Below are 23,657 nucleotides of genomic sequence, written 5' to 3'. Positions count from 1 at the left end.
TGCTAACTGCTTCTTCCAATTCAGGGTCAGGGTGGCTCTGAGGCTATCCTGGGAAGCATTCAATGCAAGGCAGGGTAGACAGGATGCTAGTCCATCACAGGGCAGATAGACATACACACACTCAGACCGAGAACAATGTTCCCAGTAGCCAAATAACCCACCACGTGTAACGGACAGTTGTTTCCAGACCCTATGCGGGGGTGATTCTCTTTGAACTCAATTTCTGAAAGGCTTGGTCACTCTTATTATTAAATTAAAAGTCTGTACCTGTGTATTTTCATTAGCATAATCTCTGAGATGTATCTTAATCAAAAATAGAGTAGCAGTGTGTCACAGTTTGGGTAGCCCCTAAATGCAGGTACTACCTTGCTATGCTGCTGATAACAATTATACAATTATAAAGGTTACTAGAACCCTCCCTTGTCACAAGTTATTTTATCTCCCAGAACCTCCAGTGTATCCACAGACCAGACAAGACATTATCATGTATAACATCCCATTTTATTACAGTTTAAATCTTTCCATTATATACAAGTAACCTCGTAACACAGCCATTCCTATGACTGCCCACCCAATGTACAGAACACATCACATGACTTACTCTTAGAGCAGTCCAAGGACACCAGATACCAGAACCAACTGTCCCAGACAAACAGTCTGGCATTTCTGTTCTCCAGAACCAGCTCAAGTTGGTAACCTTTGTCAGAAACCTTGTCACAACAAAGAAACAGAAGTGTGAGGGATCCTCCTCAGTCCCAGGTGTCCTGAACAATGTGTTCCTGGTGTCTCTCCCCTCTACCCTGTTTGTTTCTAAGTCTGCTTTTGCTTAGAGGGGGTAGGCGGGCGATGCTGGGGCCTGCCTCTGCTGTTGCCAGTCCCTGGTCTCAGAGTTGAGTCCTCTCCTGGGTCCAACCACTGCAATCTCTCTCTTGCAATCTTTCCTTCTGCAAAAGTCCTGAGGTCTGTCCTGACTGGGGCTCTTTGACGCCCCCTAAGCAGACTCATGACTCACCCCACACAGCAGCTATCAGTGTTGAGGAGAGCAGAGTAATGAAGCCAATTCATAGATGGAGATTATTAGGAGGCCATGATTGGTAAAGTCCAATGGTTACCAGGACGCAGGGGTTACACCCCTACTCTTTTCAAGAAATGCCCTGGGATTTTTAATGACCACAGAGAGTCAGGACCTCGGTTTTACGTCTCATCCGAAGGACGGCGCCTGTTTACAGTATAGTGTCCCCATCACTATACTGGGGCATTAGGACCCACATGGACTGCAGGGTGAGGGCCCCCTGTTGGCCCAATAACACCTCTTCCAGCAGCAACCTTAGTTTTCCCCAGGAGGTCTCCCATCCAGGTACTGACCAGGCTCACACCTGCTTAGCTTCATAGGCCACAAAGGAACAAGTCATAGGTTTATTCCATGCTGAAAAGAGAAGAAAAAAGCACAACGTTTCAGCTGTGGAGCCTTCTTCAGTTGTGAGCTTAATATGTAGATGTTATGTTTGCATACTTCTGGTTGAGATCCTTTTTCAAATTACCAAGTTCTGAAAGGGGGTGACTAGGAAAAAAATGTAAAGTCCAGATGCAAAACAGAGGCAGGAGGCAGTACTGCTGTATAAATATACTGCAGGACAGGGCAGACTCTTCACCAGGGCAACTGGCATTTACCTCAAGTCACCACGTTCCTCGAATTTTTACAAACTACCGTTCCCATGATGCCTTGAAATATTTCTTGTTATGTCATTGGTTTCCCACATTTTATCCCCACCCACACATCTTGAGTCCGATTGGTTGAGGGTGTTGTCAATATTAATCCTGGAGGGCGGAACCTGAGAAAAATGGCTTCTGTGACTGTAGGCGAGCTGCAAGATATGGAAGGTGAGCGTAAACTGTCAAAGAATTGAATAATATCGGCATTAAAACTAATCAGTCCTGTTCTAAACCGCTGTTTAATAAAGTGAATCTAATTCGTTCTGGGGAGAAAAGAAGCACCAGTGCAAATACCGACTCAGAGTTATCTGCTTTTCGCTATTGCCATTCAATTGCAGCCAGCTGTCTCGTTTTTTAATGTTTGTTTTGAAAATCTCAACCGTGTTTCAGAGCTGTATGTTACACTGTTCGACTGTTAAAGCATCAGCACTGCAGCGATCTTTGGCTACCCAGGCTAACTATTACAGCTGCACGTTGAATATTAAAGATCATTTCGTGAATCTCTGTTGTTGAGGAAAGATGCTTTACTGTCCATTTTTTTAACTACAGAGTATGCATTTTTTAATTATTTGTGCTGCGTCACATCCACCATGGAAACAGTAAGCCCGCACCAGTATCGCACACTTATTGACGTTAACGCAACTCTGCCTTGAGCACAGCTGTGCTAACGAGCGTATCGGAGCTGTGCAGGAGCACCTTCGCGACACGCCTGTGTGGTACCAGTCCTAAGGGCGGCGAGGGAGACCAGAGTTGTGCTGTGCTCTTATCCAGGACGTGTGGAGTCTCATTTTTAACGACAGCAACTCTGAAACGCACGCCGACGAAGTTATAGCTCTGTCACGCTGGTGGCGGAAAAAAAATTCCCGTCTCTCCGGAAAACTGTGTAACTCTGGATGCTACAGCATCCGCCGGTCTTTCTGTTGCCGACTATGATTACCACACCCCATCGTCAATGTGGTGAGAATAGAAGAGCAGAGTGTGTGAAAGACAGATGAATGCTTATATATAGGGTCTTCTCTTCTCCGTTTGTGTTACAGATACGCGGGTTGTGTTGCTCAGGGTGTGTACACAGTTTGTGTCGTAGTACTGTTCTACAGTGGTTTCCTTCAGTGAGTCACGGCTGTGAGTCTTGTGTGTGTAGCTGAGTATGGGTTTACACTCTTACTATTTATGTTATGTGGGCATACTGCTGTACTATTGCGCCTGGTGCTGTTTCGGTATTGCGGTATTCATTGTCGGGGGGGTGCGGGTGTATGCTGGCTGCTGCTGCTCTCTGACCCGCTGTGTTCAGTTGACAGGCGGGGAGAGTCGGAGGAGTCGGGGGATGACGAGGGGAAGAAGAAGGGCCTCAACGGAGAATCAGAGCCCCTACAGCCTGCTCTGCCCGGTGAGCTGTCAAACTCTCGCTCGCACAGATGCACCCTGCAAGCAGCTCGTCCGTCCCAGGAGCGTGGCTGCCGACTGGAGCAGCGCCGTGTCTTGTTGATGCCGCCTTAAGCCTGCGGGTTTGTCGCGGGTCTCAGCACTCGCCATTCTCCAGAGGCAGAGGGGACATCGGGTGACGGGCGGCTAACCTATCCCAGCAGCGCTGTGCCGATTGCGCTCTGCTGTGTGTCCAGGTCATCGTTTGGTAATAAGAGGGCTTGAGGCAGGGCCGTTATTATCCTGGGGGCCCAGACTCTGAGGGTGCCCCCTTACCGATTCGGCCTTTTGAAACAACCAGAAAACCTGCTTGGAGGGGTTTGTCGTCTTCAGAATTTTCTCTCAGTTTTCACCTTTCTGTCTTTCTCCACCCGCAGAGAAGGAGGAGTCCCCCGTTGACATGGACACAATAACCCTTGACCCTGAGGAGGAGGTCAGTGAGTGGTAATGTGGGGAGGGGTTCTGTGTTGTTCCCACACTTTTGCAGTAGTGCTGGTTGCGTTCACTATAGGCTTGTGCAGTGCCCCATAATATATGACACACTAGCATCCCCGAAGCCTATTAGGTTAGCCATGGGCGTCCAGCAGGGCCTGACAGAGACGCTTACTCCGGAGGGTGTTTTGCTGTTTGAGTGACTGCCGGCCAACAGGATGCACAGAGGAGCAGTTCTTGTCAGGGCAAACGCACAGTGTACTGTGCTCTGTTTCTTGAGATAAAAAAGTTTCCATTCCAGCGAGTGCCAAGGATACCATTAGGAGAATTGTGCCTTAAAGGGTTTGCCGTATCTCAGAATTATTTAAAGTTGTTTGGTAATAGTGATAAAAAAAGATACTGAAGATTAGAAACATTACCATGCTTTCCATTTCTTGTCTATAAGTAACACTGTTAGCTGATGGTAATATTCTAAACATAAAAGTGATTTCCTGATGTTGAAGTGGTCCTGAGAGAGCTATGCAATAGGATTGTACTTCAAATAGCTATTCGTGATTTAGACAGCCTGCAAGTAGCACATCTGTGCCTTTTAGTGGTGTAAGCATGAATCGGAGTGTGCAGTACTTCATTAGTGTAGTGTATTCGAAACTTTATCATGTTTGTGCACTTTGGCCTTGGTCCTCGTTGGCTAGATATTAATATGGACTGTAAAACAGCCAGCATATAAAAATTAAAGTTGCACAAGGTCCTGTGTGTGAGGTTTGGGGGCGTGCCAGTGTTACTCTTCCTTCTGTTTTTATTTTCTCACTTCTTTTCCGTCACGTTCGTTGGTAAGGTGTCGATGGCCCAGAGCGCCATGACATGTAGTTTCTTCATCCACGTTCTTTTGTAATGATCTTGAGAATTTGTGAAATTTGAGACGATTGCTCACTCCCGCCAGTGTTGTTGCCGGTTTTACATTGTGTTTTTGTCTTTTTGGGATTCTTTAAAATAAATCGCTAAAAGTGGAAGTTCACCAGCATGAAAGATGGTTTTTTAAGTGCTAGCAGTCACAGTCTTCAGTGGGACTAGTAAACTTAAAAAATGGAAGGAATCCCACCAGACAGTTCTATTTCACTTTACACCCCTTTCCAATTCGTTTTGAATTGAAATCTGTTTTCACTCCCTCTTAAACCGATGATCTTTCAAATGGTTTTACAGATGTGAGATATTTTTATAAAGTGAGAGAGAGTTTATTTGCCATATGTACATGTACTTACTTACGCTGTTCTTTCATGCACAGTACAGTAGACAACACCTTCACATAAGTGCACAGTACATTACAAAACTGTAATGAATAAATGATGGCAGTCACAGCCGGCCATCATGCACAACTTAGCAGAACAACATACAACGGGTAGTACAGAGCAAGAAACACTCAGAACACATAGAATTAATATCAGCGAAACAGCATTTCTCTTTTCCAACTCTGATAAAGTAATTGGGACAATAACAGTGAAACTATCGATTGACTTGTATTTTCATAGAACTTAGTCATTGTTACATTTATAGAAGTGTTGATATTAATACTTTGTTTTCTTATAGAAATACACAGATCATAATAGAGACTTGCTTTCTAGTAAATCAATGCATGTTTCAAAGCCAGATTCAAAGTTACGTAGAACAAACATAGAGTTAAGTGCCTTACAAGATCTGTGCTTCTGTCATCAATACCCCAACCCCCCAGTTACAGTTTTCATTTGTGCTCTTCAATGTCTTTAGGTAGCGAGGTACTACGTTCAGTAGTTAAGTCAGAATGGATTGGGATTTGTTATTTACATGTAGAGGTGGGTTTTTAGCACAACTGCAAGTTGAAGTGACCCGCAGGACACACTGTTTTTCCATTCCTCACTTTTTCCTCTGTCTCCCCCTTGTCTTTCTCCCTCTCTTTCTTGTTCTTTCCCAATAGGATGTTGATTTGGTTCACTGTCGGATTGGGAAGATCGAGGGCTTGGAGATCCTAAAGAAAGCCAAGGTCAGTCTAATAACCACAGTCTCAGTAGACAGGAGTGTCTTTCTCAGTTCTTTAGAGACATTGCAAATGTTTCATTACAATCAAAACATCCATTAAAGCTTCAGCTCTCGGCTTTAGCACTGCAACGACTTCTGAAACATCTACAGCTACCTGGAATAGCTCACACTTAAGCCTAATTTTTATTGCTGTCTTGAGCTGACAGCGTTCTCTGAGCTCTCATTCGGTGCATTCAGTTCTCAGGATATTAGTTTCCTGTCCAAATTCTGAGGATCTGGTAGTTGTCAATTTTTTTTTTACCTTGTACAAACTTGATTGGAAATGTAATGGGTCTATGCATCAACCTAAGAGGGAGGCATTGTGGTGTTGTGCCCTTGAGCAAGACACAGCTCACATTACACTAGTAGTGCGCCCTGTTCTATATAAGTAGATGTGCAGGTCAGCGTTGGCAGTGACCTATCTAATAACATAAAGGAAAGGAAAAAACTGACTGGCATAAATATACAAATTAATGTGTTGGAGCTTTGCAAGGACAGTTTGCCTGACGTATGGCATGTATTACGCAGGGTGTGAAATATTGGCAGCCTGGTGGCAGCCTCTCCCCATGCTTCTTGCATGAATTTGTTTGAAATTAAAAAACGAGTGTCTTGTTTTCCCGTATTGTGTGTGCGCTCTCACCTGCTGTCCCACCAGACCATCAGCCTGCGGCAAAACCTCATCAAGCAGATTGAGAACCTGGAGTCTCTGAGTGGACTCAGGGAGCTGGACCTGTACGACAACCAGATTTACAAGCTGGAGAACCTGCAGGCTCTCACAGAGATGGAGTAAGCATCCCTGTGATGTCCTTGTGAATGGGTGTGAGCGCCACACGGGAGTCACAACGCAGTGCTGTCTTGCTTTGGGCGGACAGTCATTTAGTTATGTAAGGCAGAGAAAAAGAGTCTTTCTCCCATTTGGATTCTCGGGGGGCAAAGCCAGTGTAATCTTAGAGCCTGGATTGCTGAGATTTGTTTTTGTGGTTAAAGTTGGTATCATTGTATAGCAATGCATTAAATTATTAGTGGTTTTTTTTTTTTGCTGGGATGAGTAAGATTGAGAGAGCATAAAGAGCAAGTAATACTAAATAAGAGCAAAAAGATTTGGACCTAACCTGGAGAAAAGGTTAATTCAAAAGAGACGTTTGAATGTACATAGTAAAGACACAGGCATGTGCACGTTGAGGGTTTCTGCAACAATCTATCTTTCATACTCTCCCTTTCCGAATGAATTATGTGCACAGACAGAGTCAATGCTATCATAAAAACAAATTATAAGCTTAATTATCCGATTGTTTAATTGTTCCCAGTCACTTCTTAGGGAGCACCCAGGCTGTAATTTGATGCTGTAGACAGAGGTGGAGGCTGTTTTAGTCACCTTGGAAGAAGAAACAAGGTGCTGGGTAGAAACAGGATGTTGAGCAGCTGGGCTCTGAGCTTCCTTGGTGAGGGCAGTCGCCTAAAATCACATTCCAGGTGCTACTTTGGTCAAATCTTGCTCTTCTGAGAAAACAGTTCACTCCTGTGGAAACTCGGTTGAGCTCAGCACATATAAGCTTGAGAGCATCACCTGAGCCCCAGGGCTCACATCTGTGCTTGTACCCAGTTTCTCTTTCATGTGCACAATAAACCCTCCATCTTATTCCTTCTCCCCTGGAAGAAGAAACCCGAGATCTAAATCAAAGGGTCTGAACGAGCGTCTTCGTTGTTTGTGGATCAGATTTTCTTCGTTCTTGGTTATCGCCTTTGTGTCCGTCTTGAGTTTTATCTTTTTTCCTCCCTGTCATTAGGGTCCTGGATGTGTCCTTCAACGTCCTGAGGAAAATCGAGGGCTTGGAGCGCCTGACCCGCCTGCGCAAACTCTTCCTGCTGCACAACAAGATCAGTCGCATTGATAATGTGGGCCATCTAAGCAACCTAGAGATGCTGGAACTGGGCTCCAACCGAATCCGGGTGAGCGGCACTAAGCACTACCTAGTGCAGAGAGCCCAAATGTATATACCAATTTACTCTTTATCCTCTTCACTATTTCAGGCTCTGCCATATACATGTTTTTTTTTTCTGATTTAGCACTGATTTAGACTCGGACTGACCATGTATTATCTTCTGCAGGTCATTGAGAATTTGGATGCTCTCTCCCAGCTAGACAGCCTGTTCCTGGGCACCAACAAGATCACCAGACTGCAGAATCTGGACGGCCTCCACAACCTCACTGTCCTCAGCATTCAGGTGCGGCCTTGCCTGTGCTATTGCTACCTGCAAATGATACAACATGGAACACTGCCACTGTAAAACACAGTACACTATAGTAAAATGGTGAAGTACGTGAGTGTGACGCAGTGCAGTACTCCTGCACTACAATGAAAGGTAACACTTCAACAGAATATGCAGACAATGCAGTACCATACAGGCTAGCACTACAATGCAGAATATGTACAGAAGGGGAATGCAGTCTGACTCAGTACAGTTTGTATCCTCAATATCTGATACATTGCAGAATAAAACATTGCGGCAGAATACGGTGGGACAGTGTAGCACAGTCGACCTCGTGTCACTGCAGTACTTCCAGGAAGGGGAACAGTGCCCGAGAGTGAAAAGGTGTGTGTGCGTCTGTGCTGACGGTTGTCCTGGTGCTGTGTACCCAATCAGAGTAACCGGATTACCAAGATGGAGGGCCTGCAGAGCCTCGTGAACCTGCGGGAGCTGTACCTCAGCCACAACGGCATCGAGGTGATCGAGGGGCTGGAGAACAATGTGAGTGACCACGGCAGACACCTTATTACTGTACCCCAGCTGGAAGTCTCCAGAGAGTTGCGTCCAGCATCTAAAGTACCGCAAGTGTCAGAGCATTCTTATTCTTTGCTGCCCTATATGCAGCAAGTGAAGAACAGCAGCTGCCTGAACTTCACGGCCTAGTCTACAGCAATGTTAAAATGCTTTAGTCCTCATAGTTATTTTTTTCTGTGTTTCTCAGCTTTTGGAATAATTTTCCTGTCGTATGGGTGGTGTGTTGACTTAGCTCTCTGTAAACCATAGTTTGAAAGCTGCATCTAGTATTCTGTCCGCTTTGAAATCTGGAGAGCAGTGCACTGTGGGTTTGCCATGGTATATCGTCGTCTCTCCCACACTGAAACCTCTGCTCTTGTTTCCTCCGTTAGAAAAAGCTGACCACTCTGGATGTCGCAGCCAACAGGATAAAGAAGATTGAGAACATCAGCCACCTAACAGAGCTGCAGGAGTTTTGGGTGAGTGGTCATGCTGACGTCAGTGTCCCAGCAGGATCTACTTGTTGGGCACGCTTGTTCGGTCTGATGGAATACCCACAATCCTGGTCCTAGAGACCCATACACCTGCTGGTTTTCTCACCATCCAAGCTTAATCACTTAATTGATGCCTTCATTGAACAAACAAGTTGCTTGATTGGAATAGTGGGAAGATATATTCTACTCCAGAGTTTGGAATTTTATGTTGCTTCTGAACTTCGATAGCTAAAAGGCAACCTCCAACATATTTAAGAGCTGAGAAAAGAAACAATTAAAATGAATATTATTAAATCAGTTCAGTATACGTTGTGTAGCTGTGAGCATCAGCTGGGAGGAACAAATCCCAGCAGGTATGTGGGCCTCTGGGATCAGGATTGGGTACAAGTGCACTTGTCCAGTCTGTCTGTCATGTGCATAAACTAAGGTATTCCATTTGTAGGGGAAAGAGAGGTTAACATACATGTTCCTCTGTTCCATTCCTCTGCCTGTGATGTAGTTGCTGAACAAGTACTATGGAGGTCAATTAATCCTATTGATAGCCAGTAATAAAAGAAGCAAACATCTGTTTGACAAGATATTGCATTTTGCATCAGTATTGTCTTAATTATGGAATACAAATTCTGGCCAAATCTATCCTCTGATGGAAGCAAGAGAGGATTAACAGGATGTAGATTCTCTGTGCCGTATCGGTGCCTTAAAGGGACACAGGTGTTTTTTACAGCTCCTGGGTGAACTAGCCACAAAGCCGTCATGTTCCTGGGGGTTAAATTTCAGGAAGGTTAATATAGTTCACAGCAGCATTACTGCTTTGTAGATTGATCTAGTCCACAAGATTTGGCCAGTCAGTACTGAGATGGGAGACCTCCAAGAACACCAGCTAGCTGCCGTAAGTGGTGTTAGTGGACCAGTAGCTGGCTGGTCTTCTGCCTAGAATTTCAGTGGAAATTATGATGACTGCTGTGCTCATTGTGCTGTAGGAGTGGCTGATTTTCAGGTGAGATGTTAAACCAAGATCCTCCTTGCAAGATGGCAGGATGTGATCCATGGACCTATTATCTACTAACTACCAAAGGCACTAGATGGGCCAAATAGCCTCCTCTCATTTGTAGCCTTTCTTCGGTTCTTGTCCATATTACTTGCTCATTGGAAATCCTTTGGCACTGACCGTTAGAGTAGGGGTGTCTGTTAACCCAGGAGTCCTGCCTTAATGTGGCAATTGTCCTCCAAGTCTACTCTGGTCTGGCGTCCTCTAGGACAGGGGTTTTCAACCAGTGGGGCGTGCCTCCGAGGGGTTCACGAGCACCTGTCAAGGGGGGCCCGAGATTACGAGACATTTAGGCGCAAACACGCAAGTACAATGAAAAAGAACAAAACAACTGCAGCAAACATGTTGTTTCAGTCGTTAATAGCAATTCATTATTCATCCACTAGAGGGGGGTGTTGCAATCTGTCTCATGTCCCTGGCTAACCAGGCTGCCTGCCGTCTATTCTCGCTGGCGAAGGCTACAGCAGAATTGCGACTTCGCATTATACCACAATTACAAACTTAAAAGTGGACCGGTGTCTTACTGCTAAAAATAACAACAGCGGTGAACGAGAAACTGTTAAAGCAAATGAATGAAAGGTGCTGAAATGCACGCATGTACACATAATATCAATTATGTTGTGTGAGTGAGTGTGATGAGTGGAGAAGAGCAACCAAAGCAGCTGGCCCCAGGACAGTCTGGGACTAAGGCTGTGAAAAAGAAGAAGAAGAAGAAGAGTGAGGGTGATGAGGGTGTTCGCATTGTTTTCTCAATGGGTTTTGGCTTGGGGGGGGGCGCAAGTTCAAATTTAGACAAACGAGGGGGCGCATGTAAAAAAGGTTGAAAACCCCTGCTATAAGATACATAACATTCCTAACAATTCTGGAAGTGTTTTCCACCTCTCCACCTGATCTGCTGGTGTAGAGTGCGTCACCCAGGTGGGGACTCCTACAATGTCTAAGGTGCTTTGGGTTTTTGGGGGGGTGATTACAGATGTAATCACTATACAAAGGCAAGCAGTAATGATCCTCATTCTGGAATTTCTGGGAGTGCTTGCATGCTGTTGGGTGTATGTCTGTCTGGCAATACCTGAGCCAGGGTGAGGATTGTTGTGTCTTCCCCGAGTTCCTCATGGGGGTTGTGGGTGGTGTGTCCTCTTTCGCTGCGCCCCCTGACCCTTCCTCTTGTCTGTGACGATGGCAGATGAACGACAACCAGATCGAGAACTGGGGGGACCTGGACGAGCTGAAGAACGCCCGGGGGCTGGAGACGGTGTACCTGGAGCGCAACCCGCTACAGAAGGATCCCCAGTACCGCCGCAAGATCATGCTGGCCCTGCCCAGCGTGCGGCAGATAGACGCCACATTCATCCGCTTCTGACGCCCACCCCTGCCATCCTGACCCCCCCGTACCTCTCGCCCCACGACCCCCACAACCCCCCGACCTCCTACCCTCCACTGTCAGACACAGGCCACTGAGAGCCCGTGCAGACTCCCTCCTGAGAAATACTAACCGCAGACATATCTAGACTTCCTTTTTCAGCTGCTGCAGGTTTTACAAACTGCAAGCTTTTACATGAATGCCAGTCAGGTCTGGGGTGGGGTGGGGGGCTCACAGTGGCTACCTTAATTTTATTTGCACAGACTGACACATGTCACTAAAACGTTCAGTTCGTGTTTGTGTTTTTTTCCTATTTCTCCCGTACAAGAGCCTGCCGATGGTTCACACACTGGAAAGCAGCAGGAGCGTCTTTATCTCCACGCTAGAGACTCTCACTCTTGAGCTTTCTGCTCCTGCATGGTCTTTCAGTGTTTGTTCCATCACAGCTTTCAGAGAGGTAGTACAGTGTGTGACTTGATTACCTGCCCTAAAAAAATGAACCCTTGTTTCCTGGGGTTTCACCAGATTGATCTACCTTCAAGTTGACTTTCACCATACAAAAGACAGGTGTCCTCCTGATCCACAGGTGAGGATGTCAGGTGCACAGCTGGTGCCTGGCTCTTCTTTGTTACAGTAAACAGCAGCAGGAGAGACGCTGTGCTGTTAGTGTCTGTGGGACGCTGAACCCAGAGATGCTCTAGCTGTCAAGCAAGGAGCTGAAATCCCGTTTCCCAGGAGATGGGATTTCAATTTGTCTCTTGCGCTTGTTGGCATCCCGGGACAGTTTACACAGCTGCTCAGCAATGAAGCAGTGGCACATGGATATGTAATAATAGGTATCTGAAAGGAGGGAGAAAAAACGGGCACAAAAAAGCTTTTCAGTCTTAAGATTTTTAGTTTTTTCAGAATAAACAGAAATATTCTTCAGCTTGTTCAGTTTTTCTGATGGCTGTGAGCTCACACACAGGCATGACACTGCACTTACCCCAGTGTGCGTACACATATCTGCGTTCACAAAAGCATACATACCCTGTTGGCAGGGGTCCCGAGAGCTTCCTATGCGGAGCCCAGATTTAATGCCTGTGCACACACGGTGCTGGTGTGTCTGTTTTAGGTTGTACAGTCACTGTCAGGGGAGCTACAGGATCACACGGTTTTCATTTCAGCAGACCTTAGGCTGTCAAGATTAACATGATCTTTACCCGCTTCATGAATTAACTTCCATATCCCCAAAGGCTGGTGTTCTCCAGCTAGGTGCTGGAGATCCCTGGATGACTGCTTCCCTGCCCTTATTTAGTAGTAGATTTCAATATTCATTATTCTGTTTCTTCTGCAACAGCAGCAGTACGACAGAAGTACTTTATTAGAGGGGATAGGTTGGTTTCCTGTCATTTAGGAGATTCACGGGGTCTGTCAAGACCTGCCAGACTATTTTCTTCTACCCTCTATACACCAACCAAAGTGTGGGAGGCTATTTAGTTCCATTAAAAGGCTTTGTCAGTCATTCGTTAGTCTGGAAAGTGGACAGAAAGAGCAGAGAAAAATGGGATAATTGAGCTCCAAGTGTTCATGGGGTGGAATAAAGTCCTGGACTGGTTAGTTCTTTGCCACTGTAACATAACTTAATTCCCTCTGTTTTTGCATTTGAGTTGGGGTGCTGTAAAACACTCGTCCCTCACTGAGACAAGTTTCCTGGCCTGATGCCACAATGTTTGTGTCTGTTTCCTGAATAATCTTTCCTAACTTTCCTGAATTCTATTCTGTATATAGAATTAACTCTGTTTGATCATTTCAGTATCTAAAATGTCTTAGGTGAGCTACACAAATGTTTTTTAATATGGCAATTTTGTAGGACCTCAAAATGATTTTTCGAAAAGGTCTAATAGAGTAAATAGGTAGTTCTAACAAGGGTCTGGATCGCTTCATTTTGGGGAGTGGCATTCCCAGTTTCTGTTGGAGGAAGTGAAGAGCAATCTTGTGTGTACCTGGGTGAACCGTTTTTTCCACACTAAGCTGAAAAGCTGTGTAAAAAGGCATTTTAAATCTAGAATAAGAAAACCCAAGCCAAGTAAGGTGTGTGTGTGTGTGTGGGGGGGGGTGCAGTATCTTCTTTTTATTATCTTTCTTTTCCATTTTTAATAATAAACACTAGGCGGACTGCTACGTTTTGTGCTTTGTTCCTCCATATGCATTTGAAGGCTGAGCTGCACTTTTAGACCTATTTTTATTGGCACTGAAAGAAACTAGTTCACATGCTGCATACTCCACACAATGTGCTTTCAGCAAAGACTGAAGCTCTGAAGTGCGGAGGGCACGTGATGTGCTTTACTTTCTTTTGATTGTCGCTTGTTTTTAGTAAGTTTTACAAATGCTTGATTGTTTTAAAACTGAATGTATTATATAATAAATGAAGAACAAATGAAAAGTGATCCCTTTTGGTCAGAGCTGAGGATATTGGGATGATATATATATATACAGGGCAAAAAAAAATATCACTGGACTGTGCAAAAATGTAGCATTCGTTTCAAACAGCCTGCTTTCAAGTGCTTCTTGGTCTAGAAGAAAAAAATGATGGGGATGGCTGGAGATGACGTATCTCCACATGTAAGTTATGAGTATTGAAAGAAGCATATTCTATGCATGTTTTTAGAAAAATAAAGTTTACAGATTTTGGATATTGGTGACATGTTTTTGGTATCATTAGGCTGAATTGATCATTCATGGCTGACAGCACTTCAGTGTCTCTGACTCTAAGCAAATCACGTCATGAGGGATGATAAAGTACAGTGAGGTGTTTTTAAGCTCTTTAACACTAGAGAAAACCAAGGTTTTCTGTCAACCGCCCGGAAGAATGTCAGTGTGTGTGGTGTTAATCTGCAGTATGAAGCACTAATTATCATTTAAAAACAGTTCTGTTTCAAGGGATCTACTACCTGTTATCAATAATATCAAAAGTGAGATCAGTTGATTTAGTTTATCACCTGCAGTTTTCTTATAGTCCCAGCTCGATCTGGGTATCTGTGTTCAATAGTAAGAGCTGAAAATGGTGCCCATTGGGGCAGCATAGACGACATGATCTTATCTTACACTTACTTAGTCTATCTAAGTGAACAATTACTGATGTGTTTGGTCAAGACATCCGGTTTTCTCCCGATTGGAAGCGCACCTGCTTCAACTCCACTTCCAGCAGGGGGCAGCGAGAAACCATTTTCCGAGACCACTTCTGCCATGTGAAAGCTGAGTTAGGAATGAAGAGCTGAATAAAACAAAACACATTTTAGTATTGCAAGAAGCAAAGGATACAGAAGTCCACAGACACACAAGCTTCCAAAGCATGTTGATACCCTGGCTTTCAAGTAACAACTGAATGAGATCCTTGAAGCTGTGAGCAGCTAAACAGCTCTGCTCATTTGTAACCTTTCTTATGATCATTAATTTTAACACTATGCAGCAAGCCTTGAACTTCTGTAAGTCTGGCAGCTAGAGAGTATGCATGTACTAGGCACAAAAAAACAGTTGTGTTTTAGCAATTAGAGTAACAACTAGCAGACTCTTGAGGAGAGGAGTGTGGAATCCCTGCTCTAATGCCTCTGCAGGATGTACCAGCAGCCTGTTCCTGTTTACTTTCACAGCTCCTGTTATGAGCTGGCTTCCACTGGGAGTGTCTGCGACTGAGTAACCGAACAGAGAAGGAGGGACACAGGCACAGGGTGAGAGAGCCAGAGGGAGATCGACAGAGAGGATGAAATGGCAAAATTTGAAAGGGGAGCGAGGAAATGACAGGGTAGATGGCTCCATTATCACAGCAACCAAGGAAACAAGGGTAGAGTAGTTTAGACAGCTGGTGAGGAAAAGGATTTTGTGTCTTTTTCCTTTCTTCCAGTTTCCTGAATAAACTGCAGGACCAATAGCTCCATCTGCGTCCCCTGGGAATCAGGTTCAACGAGGAAATTCTGGAAATTCTTGTTTCATTTCTTTGCACACGTTTGCCAAGAACCCTGCGATGTTGTGGAGCTGAAGTCCAACATAAAAGGTAACTGGGCGGAGCCAAGAAAAGACTTAACTTATTGAAAGATTACTTTTGCCATCAATCTGCAGTAAAGGATATTGCTGAAACTTTTTTTTTTGGCTGAATCAACCCTGTAAAATGTTCCCAATGTTTTTAGGTTGGTGAAATGAAGAAAACTGTCCTGGTTCTGTCTAAACTTAGGTTAAAGATCAACTAGTAAGTCAGATGCCATATTTAGGTTACTATAGCTTGTTAATGGACTTCATATATTTTAACGCTTATATATTGCTGCACACAAATTATGCAACAAATTCTGATGTGTTTAAAGTGACTTTAAAACATTGCTTTCTTAGTCTGACCACAGTTTAGGGATCTTTTCCATCTGAAGACCTAATTTATAGCTCTTGGGGGTTATTGTGAGTTGTGAGTAATTTAATTCATTTCACTTAGCCTAACATAAAGAGAGACATCTATTAGGCCTTTTGAAAAATCAGGATGATTAAGGTGTTGCTACTGAATGCTTGCGTTTCCTGAAAATCATTTTGTTATCAAGCATTAATACACCATAGCTGTGGTAGTTGTAAAAGGTGAAGAATATGTTTTAACTTGCAAAGAGTTCTCATTTTGTGCTGGTAAACAGGTATATAACTATATGAAAATAACCTGTTTAAATTAAATAGCCAGTATTTTATTACAGAATCAGCACAACAAATCATACCATACAGACTCAGGTCAGGCTGGCCAAAGTCTCATTTCTCCACCTGCTGCATGATCATAGATGTGTCTTGGGAATGTTCTTTACCTGCTCAAGTTAATAGGTTAGGATCTCATCTTTCAGCTTATCCTGTTGTTTGGTTTGTCCATACAGAAACGGTTGACCAAAACTGAAATATAAGAAAGGTTACAACCAAGAGGAAGCCATTAGGCTCATCTGGATGCTCAGTTGCTAATAGCTAATTAATCCAAGAGTCTCATCCTGCTGTTTCTTGAAGGATGCCAGGATATCGGCTTCAACAACATGGCAGCCTTCTACAACCCCTTACTTGAAGCAATGCTTCTTCTCAGTTTTGAATGCACTTCTCTGTGGGTTAGACTGGAGTTAGGTGTTTCCCTGCCGATTCAGAAGTTTGTTCTTTTAAGTTTGTCAATAACTTGGGAGATCTCCAAGGGGGAGGAGTGTATATATCACTTACAGAAAGGACGAGAATAGTGCTTTTCAGGCAAAAGAAGAAGATGCACCCAATACAGTTGCCTTCTTTGACTATATCTTTTGAGTGGACAGAGATCTTCATTCAGGTTCTTCAAACTATAATTCTTAGAAATCTATACTTATTGCAATACACATTAATCAACATTTTTGGAGTTAGTTTAATTTAAAATAGACAGCAAGCCATATAGCTTACTTAGTTGTTAGTAGCTAAATGATGTGAACATTTCATCCAGTTGTTTCTTGAAAGACTGTAGGCTATCATCTTTGACAGTTTGACTGGGTAGATTTTTAAGGATCACAATAATTCTTCTGTCATGCCTATTAGTAAACCACCTCTGGACAATCAAATCTGGACTGGAGCCCTGGGTACCACTAAGACTGTTAGACAAGCAGTTTGTCTTAAACCGCTGCAATGAAACAGTACCTAGGTATTATTCAAAGGATGTGGAATGTGTGCATTTGAATAGGCAAATGAGAGCCTAGTTCCTGCCAGACATGCTTGCTTCTGATTGGCCTTGGCAAAAAAATAAACCACGCCCAACGTCAGTGAGGTGGCACTGATGCAGTCTGAAATGTGTGGAGAGTCGGTATTCTGTAGGTCTGGAATTCTCCTACAGTCAGCCACCATACTGTAGAGGTGTGTGAGGTTGGTCTTGACAGAGAGGGCAGACAGCCCCAAGACCCAAAACACAGGGCTGGGACCACCCCACCCTAGACTAGACTGGCACAGCCGCACTTGAGGAATCACCAGGCTCTGTGTTTTGAGGTATGTACACCTGTTCTGTCTGCTCCACAGGGCATATACCAGGATGTCTCACAGGGAAATGAGACATCACACTGCTCTTTTCCTTTGTGAAATACTTCATAGATGCATTTTGCTGACTTTACAGATAACACTTTTGCAATTATTTACAAAAGGGCTGTTCTTTATTATATTGTACTGTTTTCTATATGGAATGACATAGAATGCAAGAAAATGTTGACATGGTTTTGAAGTCTGGCTTCTAATTTTGCCTCTAGTTGTGCTATGATTAGCTGGTAAATATTTCACACCTGTTTTATGGTGTGTTATTCCATGGGCAGTCAGAACCGTGTTGCCAGTAAATCCCTGAAAATAAAGTTTGGGTTTGGACTGAGTTATTTGGAATAGTTTCAACGCTGAAATGGCTCTTGACGATCCTTGTTTGCTTTCAGTTTTGTACTATGAGACATTTTTTATCATGCGTAGATTCTTGTCTTGAATTGGACAGTATGATTATACTCGTTGGTGGTGCAGTGGTTAACTATGCTGACTCGCATTGCTGGGGCCCCGGGCTCTTTGTCTGACTCGGGATGCTCTCTATGTGGAGTTCTCCCTCTGTTTGCGTGGTTTTCCTCCAGGTGCTCCAGTTTCCTCCCACTGCCCTAAAACAATATTGGTAGGATTACTTGCTTCTAGGAAACTTGGCCCCCCGTGTGTGTCTGCATGTCTGCCCTGCCTTGTGCCTGTTGCAGTCTGGGATAGGCTCCAGCTCTCCTGCAACCGTGAATTGGAAAATTATGGACATTATTATATTCTTGTTAGTTTAATAGTTGTGAATAACTATAGCAATCAGCAGTACTTTGGAGCAGACTGTTGTGAAGGGCACGGTGATTAAATAAATTAAAATAATAATCATTCAATTAACTTTTTCTTCATGCTTAACTTTTTATGGCTCATGGGAAATTGTGTGTCACTATGAGATAAGAAGCTGGAAGGACATGTTCTTCCTAGAAAAACCACAATGTTGTATAACATCCAAAGCCCTGGCACGACAACAAATTCATATTTCTGAAAATACTCTCTTTTCTCCCCCCAGACATATTGTACTGTCGCTATTCCTGGGCCTGCTGGGTCTGGCAGTCTAGAAAGTTTTTCCAATAAGGACCCAACTGAAATCCAGTTGCATACCGACATTTCCCAAAACCAACAACAGCTGAAGAGAAGATTTCTGGAGTGGGCCTGCGGGGTCAGTCGGTGGTGCGGAGGGGAGGAAGAGAGCCGTTGTGTCCTCATCACAGGGGGGTGTATGGTACAGGGGTGACCAGCAGTGCACAGACTGGCGGCCATGTTGAGGAAGAGGCCAGCGGAGGACGACAATGCCACTCTCATTGCCTTGGGAGATGACCCTGAGAGGTACTATGGCAGTTTGGACAGCGACAAGACTGAGAAAACACAGGTTGGGCTCCTGTTCATGTACTTAAATAAATAAATCAAAACACAAGCGCTAAACGTGGCCAGATCTTACAAAAAGCATTCCAATTTCTGGGCTAATTAGTTACCATTTTGTATGCTCTCCCCATGTTCTTGTGGTTTTCCTCCAGGTGCTCCGGTTTCCTCCCACCATCCAAAGACATAGTGGCAGGTTAATTGGCTTCTGGGAAACATTGGCTCTGGTCCGAGTGCGTGTCTGTGTGTCTGCCCTGTGAAGGACTGGCATCCTGTCCAGGATGTTCCATGCCTTGTTCCTGTAGCTTGCAGGGACAGGATCTGACACCCCCGTGACCCTGTGCTGGATAAAGCATTTAGAAAATGGATGTGTAGCACCCAGTCTGAATCTGTTGCTTTTAATCTGCATTTGTAGTCATGGTCATTGATGGAGAGGTGTTAGTAATATATTTGTGTGCACCACTACAGTCAAATGGGGCCAGGGATTGTGTGCTTTTGTTTTTTCTACTTATGTGTGTTTGTGTGTGTGGACTAGTCTGATAAGGACAAGAAAGCTTTGAGAGTGTTTATGCAAAACGCTTTTTAAAAGGCACAACAAAGTGAGGACTGGAAGCTCTCTGGAGGATCCGGATTTTCCTCCTCTGTCTTTGTGGTGGGCCGGGGCTGGTTTCCTGTCTAGGTCTTGGTGGGATGGGCTGGGAGCTGGGTAATCAGGAGAGGTGGTGATTACTGAAGGGGGAAGTGGGCAGGGTGATGACAGTCTGAGATGGAGGGCCAAGCCAAGGGCTTCCTTCCCCTGTACTGGCTGTTCAGGCTGAGCTAACTGAAGGAGTCAAAACCCTAGAAGTAGACAGCCCACCTTGAGGTAAATTAGACAGCTGTGTTCCTGCCTAAAAGGTTTCCAGGAGTGACCACAGCACTAAAAAACTGCCTCTCAAGTGTTCCCACTTTCCATTTTTATAGCTCCTCAGCTTGTTGTGTTCCACAGACAGCTAGAGAAGAAAGAAATGCGTCCCTGGACAGGTGATATCAGTGTTTTGTGTGCTGGATCTGTGACTAGCACAGGGGGAAGGCAGTGAACATTCCTGAGAGCTCTTAAGTGGGTATATCAAGAATGTGTTCAAATCAGTGCTTATTTTAGGGTCAGCTTCTTCAGCTTCTTTTGGAATTCACATGGCTGCTGGTGATTAAAGGCATCGACTACAATTTCATTATCAGTAAGAGGGCAGGGTCCTGTGTTCCTATGATAGTATGAGCTCTGCTGTAAGATAGATACAATTTCAGTCTAATTCTGTCCACAAAGGATGGCGTGGTCTTGCCTGTGACGTGCTCCTCTTCTTGTTCTGGGGCTCCGAATATCCATGTCTCATGGGCATGAGCTTTGAGAGGCATCATCCCATTTTTTGAAGCGCAACTTTGTTGAAAAGGGATTTGAAGTTACAGGGCTGGTCTGCCCATGGTGTGTCTTTCGTGCAGAAGAACAAAAAACAAACTAAACCCACCCCTCTTCCTTTCGCTCACTTTCTCTCTCTCTCGTTCTCTGTCTACCCATGCTGGCAAATGTCCAGGCCGAGGAGGGAGAGGCCAGGCCACGGGACAAGAATGTGTTCAGCGATGGCGTCACCAGGATTGGTGAGAACTGCTGGACCCAGAACAGCAAAATGAGATGATATAGATCCTAAAATGCATGTAGCATTTCTAGGGTTTTCCTATACTCAGCACACAGAACACCCTACCTATTCAGCCTGTATTATTAATTGCACTGTTATTTGCGAAAAACGCTTTAACTTGAGCTACAGAGCCCCTGTCCAATCTGAAACAAATTTTCCAATTTGAATCAGCTGATCAACTGTATGAAATACCACTGGTTTGATCTCTCTCACACTCTTAGAAAATTCCTGCCACTCCCTCTATGGAGTGAGATAACACAAGTGCAGGAATTATTTCCCTGCACTAACTATGCAAATCTAGAAACTGAGAAGTGTTAGATTTCCTGCTCGCGTGCAGCTGCACTGCTTGTGGAACTGTGTGCATGCCCCGAGTGTAAGTACGTGTGCTTGTGCATCTCTGTCTTTTTGCCATGCAATAATGTGTCTGTATTGTATGCGTTGAAGGTGTTGGTCAGTTTTGGTGTGTATTTGTATTTGGTTTGTTTGCTCTACACACAGTGTGTCCTTAGCTGGTGTGTATTTACAGTATCTTGTTAATGTTTGCACTTTGTGTGTCCATATTTTTTAAGTATCCTCTTCTGGCTTAGCCTTACCGTTGAATTTGCCCTTGCGTGAAAATGTGAGTAAAGGCCAGTTGTTGACAGAGTGCATGACCAGGGCAGGATCATCACAAACCCTCATTTCCTGCTTACAGAGCCATAAGAGATGTAAAACTTTAAAATTTAAGAAGAAGCCCAATGCAGGTGTAAAAAACACCTGCATTTCATCTGTCTGCTCTTTCTACTGCATTTTTTTACAATGCCTGCTTCATAGCTACACAAATAAAATGACACGTGCTGCTGTAATTGTGCGATAGTGATTGTGTACTGCCTGCAATGTATATCAGGGACAACACAAATCCTGTACTGGACGTGCACAGGCGCTATCGTATATGTGCTTGCCTTTGACTATGTGTGTTATTCCTTGTGTCCAGACTTTGTCCTAGTGTGGGAGGAAGAGGTAAGGGAGAATCCCAAAGCGACAGAGCCAGATGGGAAGGCAGCTGGAACATCCCAGGACATGCACCAGAAATACAGGAAGAGGTTCCTGAGCAGGCTGCAGAAAGTTGGCATCCAGATGGACGAGGTAGAGGACCCTTCCCGGTTTTCTGACATGGGAGGAGGGGGCAAGGGAGCAAACAGGCGTGGGCATTACTTTACGGTCACTGTGTGAGCGGTCACATCTCTTCACCTCTCTGGATTGACAGTATCTGTAAGCTGGATCAGAGAGACACTATAACGCACTGTAAGGCCAGATCGTGACTGTGACCAGTACACCAGGCAGGCACTATTTTCACCATAAACCAAAAGAATTTCCTCTGGTAAGAACAAAATGTACAATTTTGATTTAACAGAATAGAAGTAAATCTAACCTTTCAGCTAGTAGTCTTGCCTACTCAAATAGGAACAAATATATTCAAAGTGAGCAAATAGCAGCTTATCAGCCGGTTTGGAGTTTACATTATCAGAGTGGCCCACTTCCTGTGAGCGAGTGTCACACAGCCGCATCGATTGTCTGGGAGAACTTTTTCGGCACACCTCTGCCATGCAGTGATGTCTTAGAGGCTGTACACATTGGAGGAGCAAAAATGGATAACACTCTTCGTACTTATACAGTGCTTCAGTCATGCTGAGGGATCCCAAAGAACTTCACATTCATTCGCTCACCTGGGGTCTATGTGGATCCTAAAGCCCCAGTATAGTGGCGGGGACACTATACTGTAAAAAGGCGCTGTCCTTCAGATGAGATGTAAAACTGAGGTCCTGAATCTTTGTGGTCGTTAAAAATCCCAGGGTATTTCTCAAAAAGAGTAGGTGTTTACCAATCATGGCCTCCTAATAACCCCCATCTATGAATTGGCTTCATCACTCTGCTCTCCTCCCCACTGATAGCTGGTGTGGTGAGTGTACAGGTGCACTATGGCTGCCGTCACATCATCCAGGTGGGGCTGCACATTGGTGGTGGTGGAGGGGAGTCCCCATTACCTGTAAAGCGCTTTGAGGGCAGTGTCCAGAAAGTGTAAGGAATTATTATTATTATTCACATGTGAGTGGGATCAATGGATGTGAATGTCTCTGTGTTCTACCAGACAGATGAAGCTCCTTTGTCCACCAGGGGATTGCATCCCCCTGGGCAACACACAGCAGCCCCACTCTATTGTGCTATTGTCACGGGTCAGCGATTCTACACTCCTTAAGTTGAAAAATACAGAGCAGCCCTGGGCAAAGTTTAAGTGCAAACAAGCTAAGAGCATCTGTGCAATCTCATGCTCATATAAAGTACACAGCAAGCTGTATGTTTTGGGTGATTGCGGACCTGTAGGGTTTGTCTCTTCGCCTGTCTTTCCAGAAAGTTGAAATCCGAGAGAAGACGCGGATCACCTACGTGCTCCTCAATGCCCCCTGGAGCGTGTTGTGTTACTACGCGGAGGAGATCAGCCTGCGTGTCCCCCTGCAGGTCAGTGTGTCCCCCTACCTCAGCTTCACTCTGCATCAAGAGCCTGGAGCCACAGGGACACCAGAGCACTCTGCCACAATAAAACACACGCAAGTTCCTGAGAGGCATACAGAAGCGTGACCTCTTTAAAAAGCAGTTTTCGCAGGACAGATTTTGACATTTACAGTACATATGCTATGTGGAGTGTGTGTTTTATATGCAATGATGTTTTATACTGTATGCACAGGACAGCAGGGAGTTTGGGAGATTAATCCTTTCCTCGTGTGTGTAGGTAGTGCCTCACAAGATGTCCAACTGGTCGGAGGAGGTGCTGCAGAAATTGGGGATCCCCAATGTCATGCAGCAAGATGTGCCCAACCCCCCGCCTGACTTCTACACCTGCCAGTTCAGGAACAATAAGCTGGAGAGGTACAGCGAGGCTGGAACACTGACAAGGGCTGACTTTGTTCCTGCAGACATTACCGTGGGAGTCCCAGTATCACCTTTTACTCTCACATGCGGCTGACACTGTGCCGACTATGCACACACTCATGTTGCTAACCTGCACATTGATAAAAATGACACCTCCAGCAGGAACCTAACATGAAACAACTCAAATATGCAAAGTTTGGAGGATAGTAGAGTTGCATTACAGGTAGATTTGAAAATGACAGCACAATTCAGAGAATAGGACTATGAAAAAGTGAGGCAGTTTACTATGGGCAGTTTTGATTCTTTACACAAATAGTGGTAGGGGTCTGGTACAAGCTCCCCAGCTGTGTTGTGATTCTTAATAGCAACGAAATGAGCTGGTTGGGCCAAAT

General features: G+C 44.6%; 2 protein-coding genes across 4 annotated transcripts in view; both read left to right on the top strand.

Moving 5' to 3' along the window:
* The first annotated feature begins 1,770 nt into the window (after positions 1–1,770).
* ppp1r7 (protein phosphatase 1, regulatory (inhibitor) subunit 7) lies at positions 1,771–13,956 on the top strand. Of its 2 annotated transcripts, none has more exons than XM_088611789.1 (10): positions 1,771–1,881; positions 3,005–3,100; positions 3,513–3,568; positions 5,516–5,581; positions 6,272–6,402; positions 7,404–7,566; positions 7,726–7,842; positions 8,263–8,367; positions 8,772–8,858; positions 11,105–13,956. In XM_088611789.1, the coding sequence occupies exons 1-10, from the start codon at positions 1,842–1,844 to the stop codon at positions 11,279–11,281; spliced, it is 1,038 nt and encodes a 345-aa protein (XP_088467915.1). In that variant the 5' UTR covers positions 1,771–1,841; the 3' UTR covers positions 11,282–13,956. The 2 variants fall into 2 exon arrangements, with proteins under 2 accessions (XP_088467915.1, XP_088467905.1); XM_088611779.1 differs by lacking the exon at positions 1,771–1,881 and adding an exon at positions 2,413–2,670.
* A 134-nt stretch (positions 13,957–14,090) lies between these two features.
* ano7 (anoctamin 7) overlaps positions 14,091–23,657 on the top strand; it is a 28,305-nt gene continuing 18,738 nt past the window's right edge. The window contains exons 1-6 of one of the 2 annotated variants that reach the window (XM_088611731.1): positions 14,091–15,314; positions 18,339–18,698; positions 20,257–20,320; positions 21,332–21,483; positions 22,747–22,854; positions 23,126–23,262. In XM_088611731.1, coding sequence (XP_088467857.1) covers positions 18,588–18,698; positions 20,257–20,320; positions 21,332–21,483; positions 22,747–22,854; positions 23,126–23,262 — 572 coding nt within the window. In that variant the 5' untranslated portion in view covers positions 14,091–15,314; positions 18,339–18,587. Of the gene's footprint in view, positions 15,315–15,349; positions 17,267–18,338; positions 18,699–20,256; positions 20,321–21,331; positions 21,484–22,746; positions 22,855–23,125; positions 23,263–23,657 lie in introns of those variants that run through there. The other variant, XM_088611740.1, reaches the window with a different exon arrangement.

The sequence above is a fragment of the Lepisosteus platostomus genome, chromosome 2 (genome assembly GCF_059453375.1).
Source record: "Lepisosteus platostomus isolate fLepPlt1 chromosome 2, fLepPlt1.hap1, whole genome shotgun sequence".
In the NCBI taxonomy this organism is placed as follows: Eukaryota; Metazoa; Chordata; class Actinopteri; order Semionotiformes; family Lepisosteidae; genus Lepisosteus; species Lepisosteus platostomus.
The sequence above is the reverse complement of the archived record's forward strand: the minus strand, read 5'-3'. Positions and strand labels throughout refer to the sequence as shown.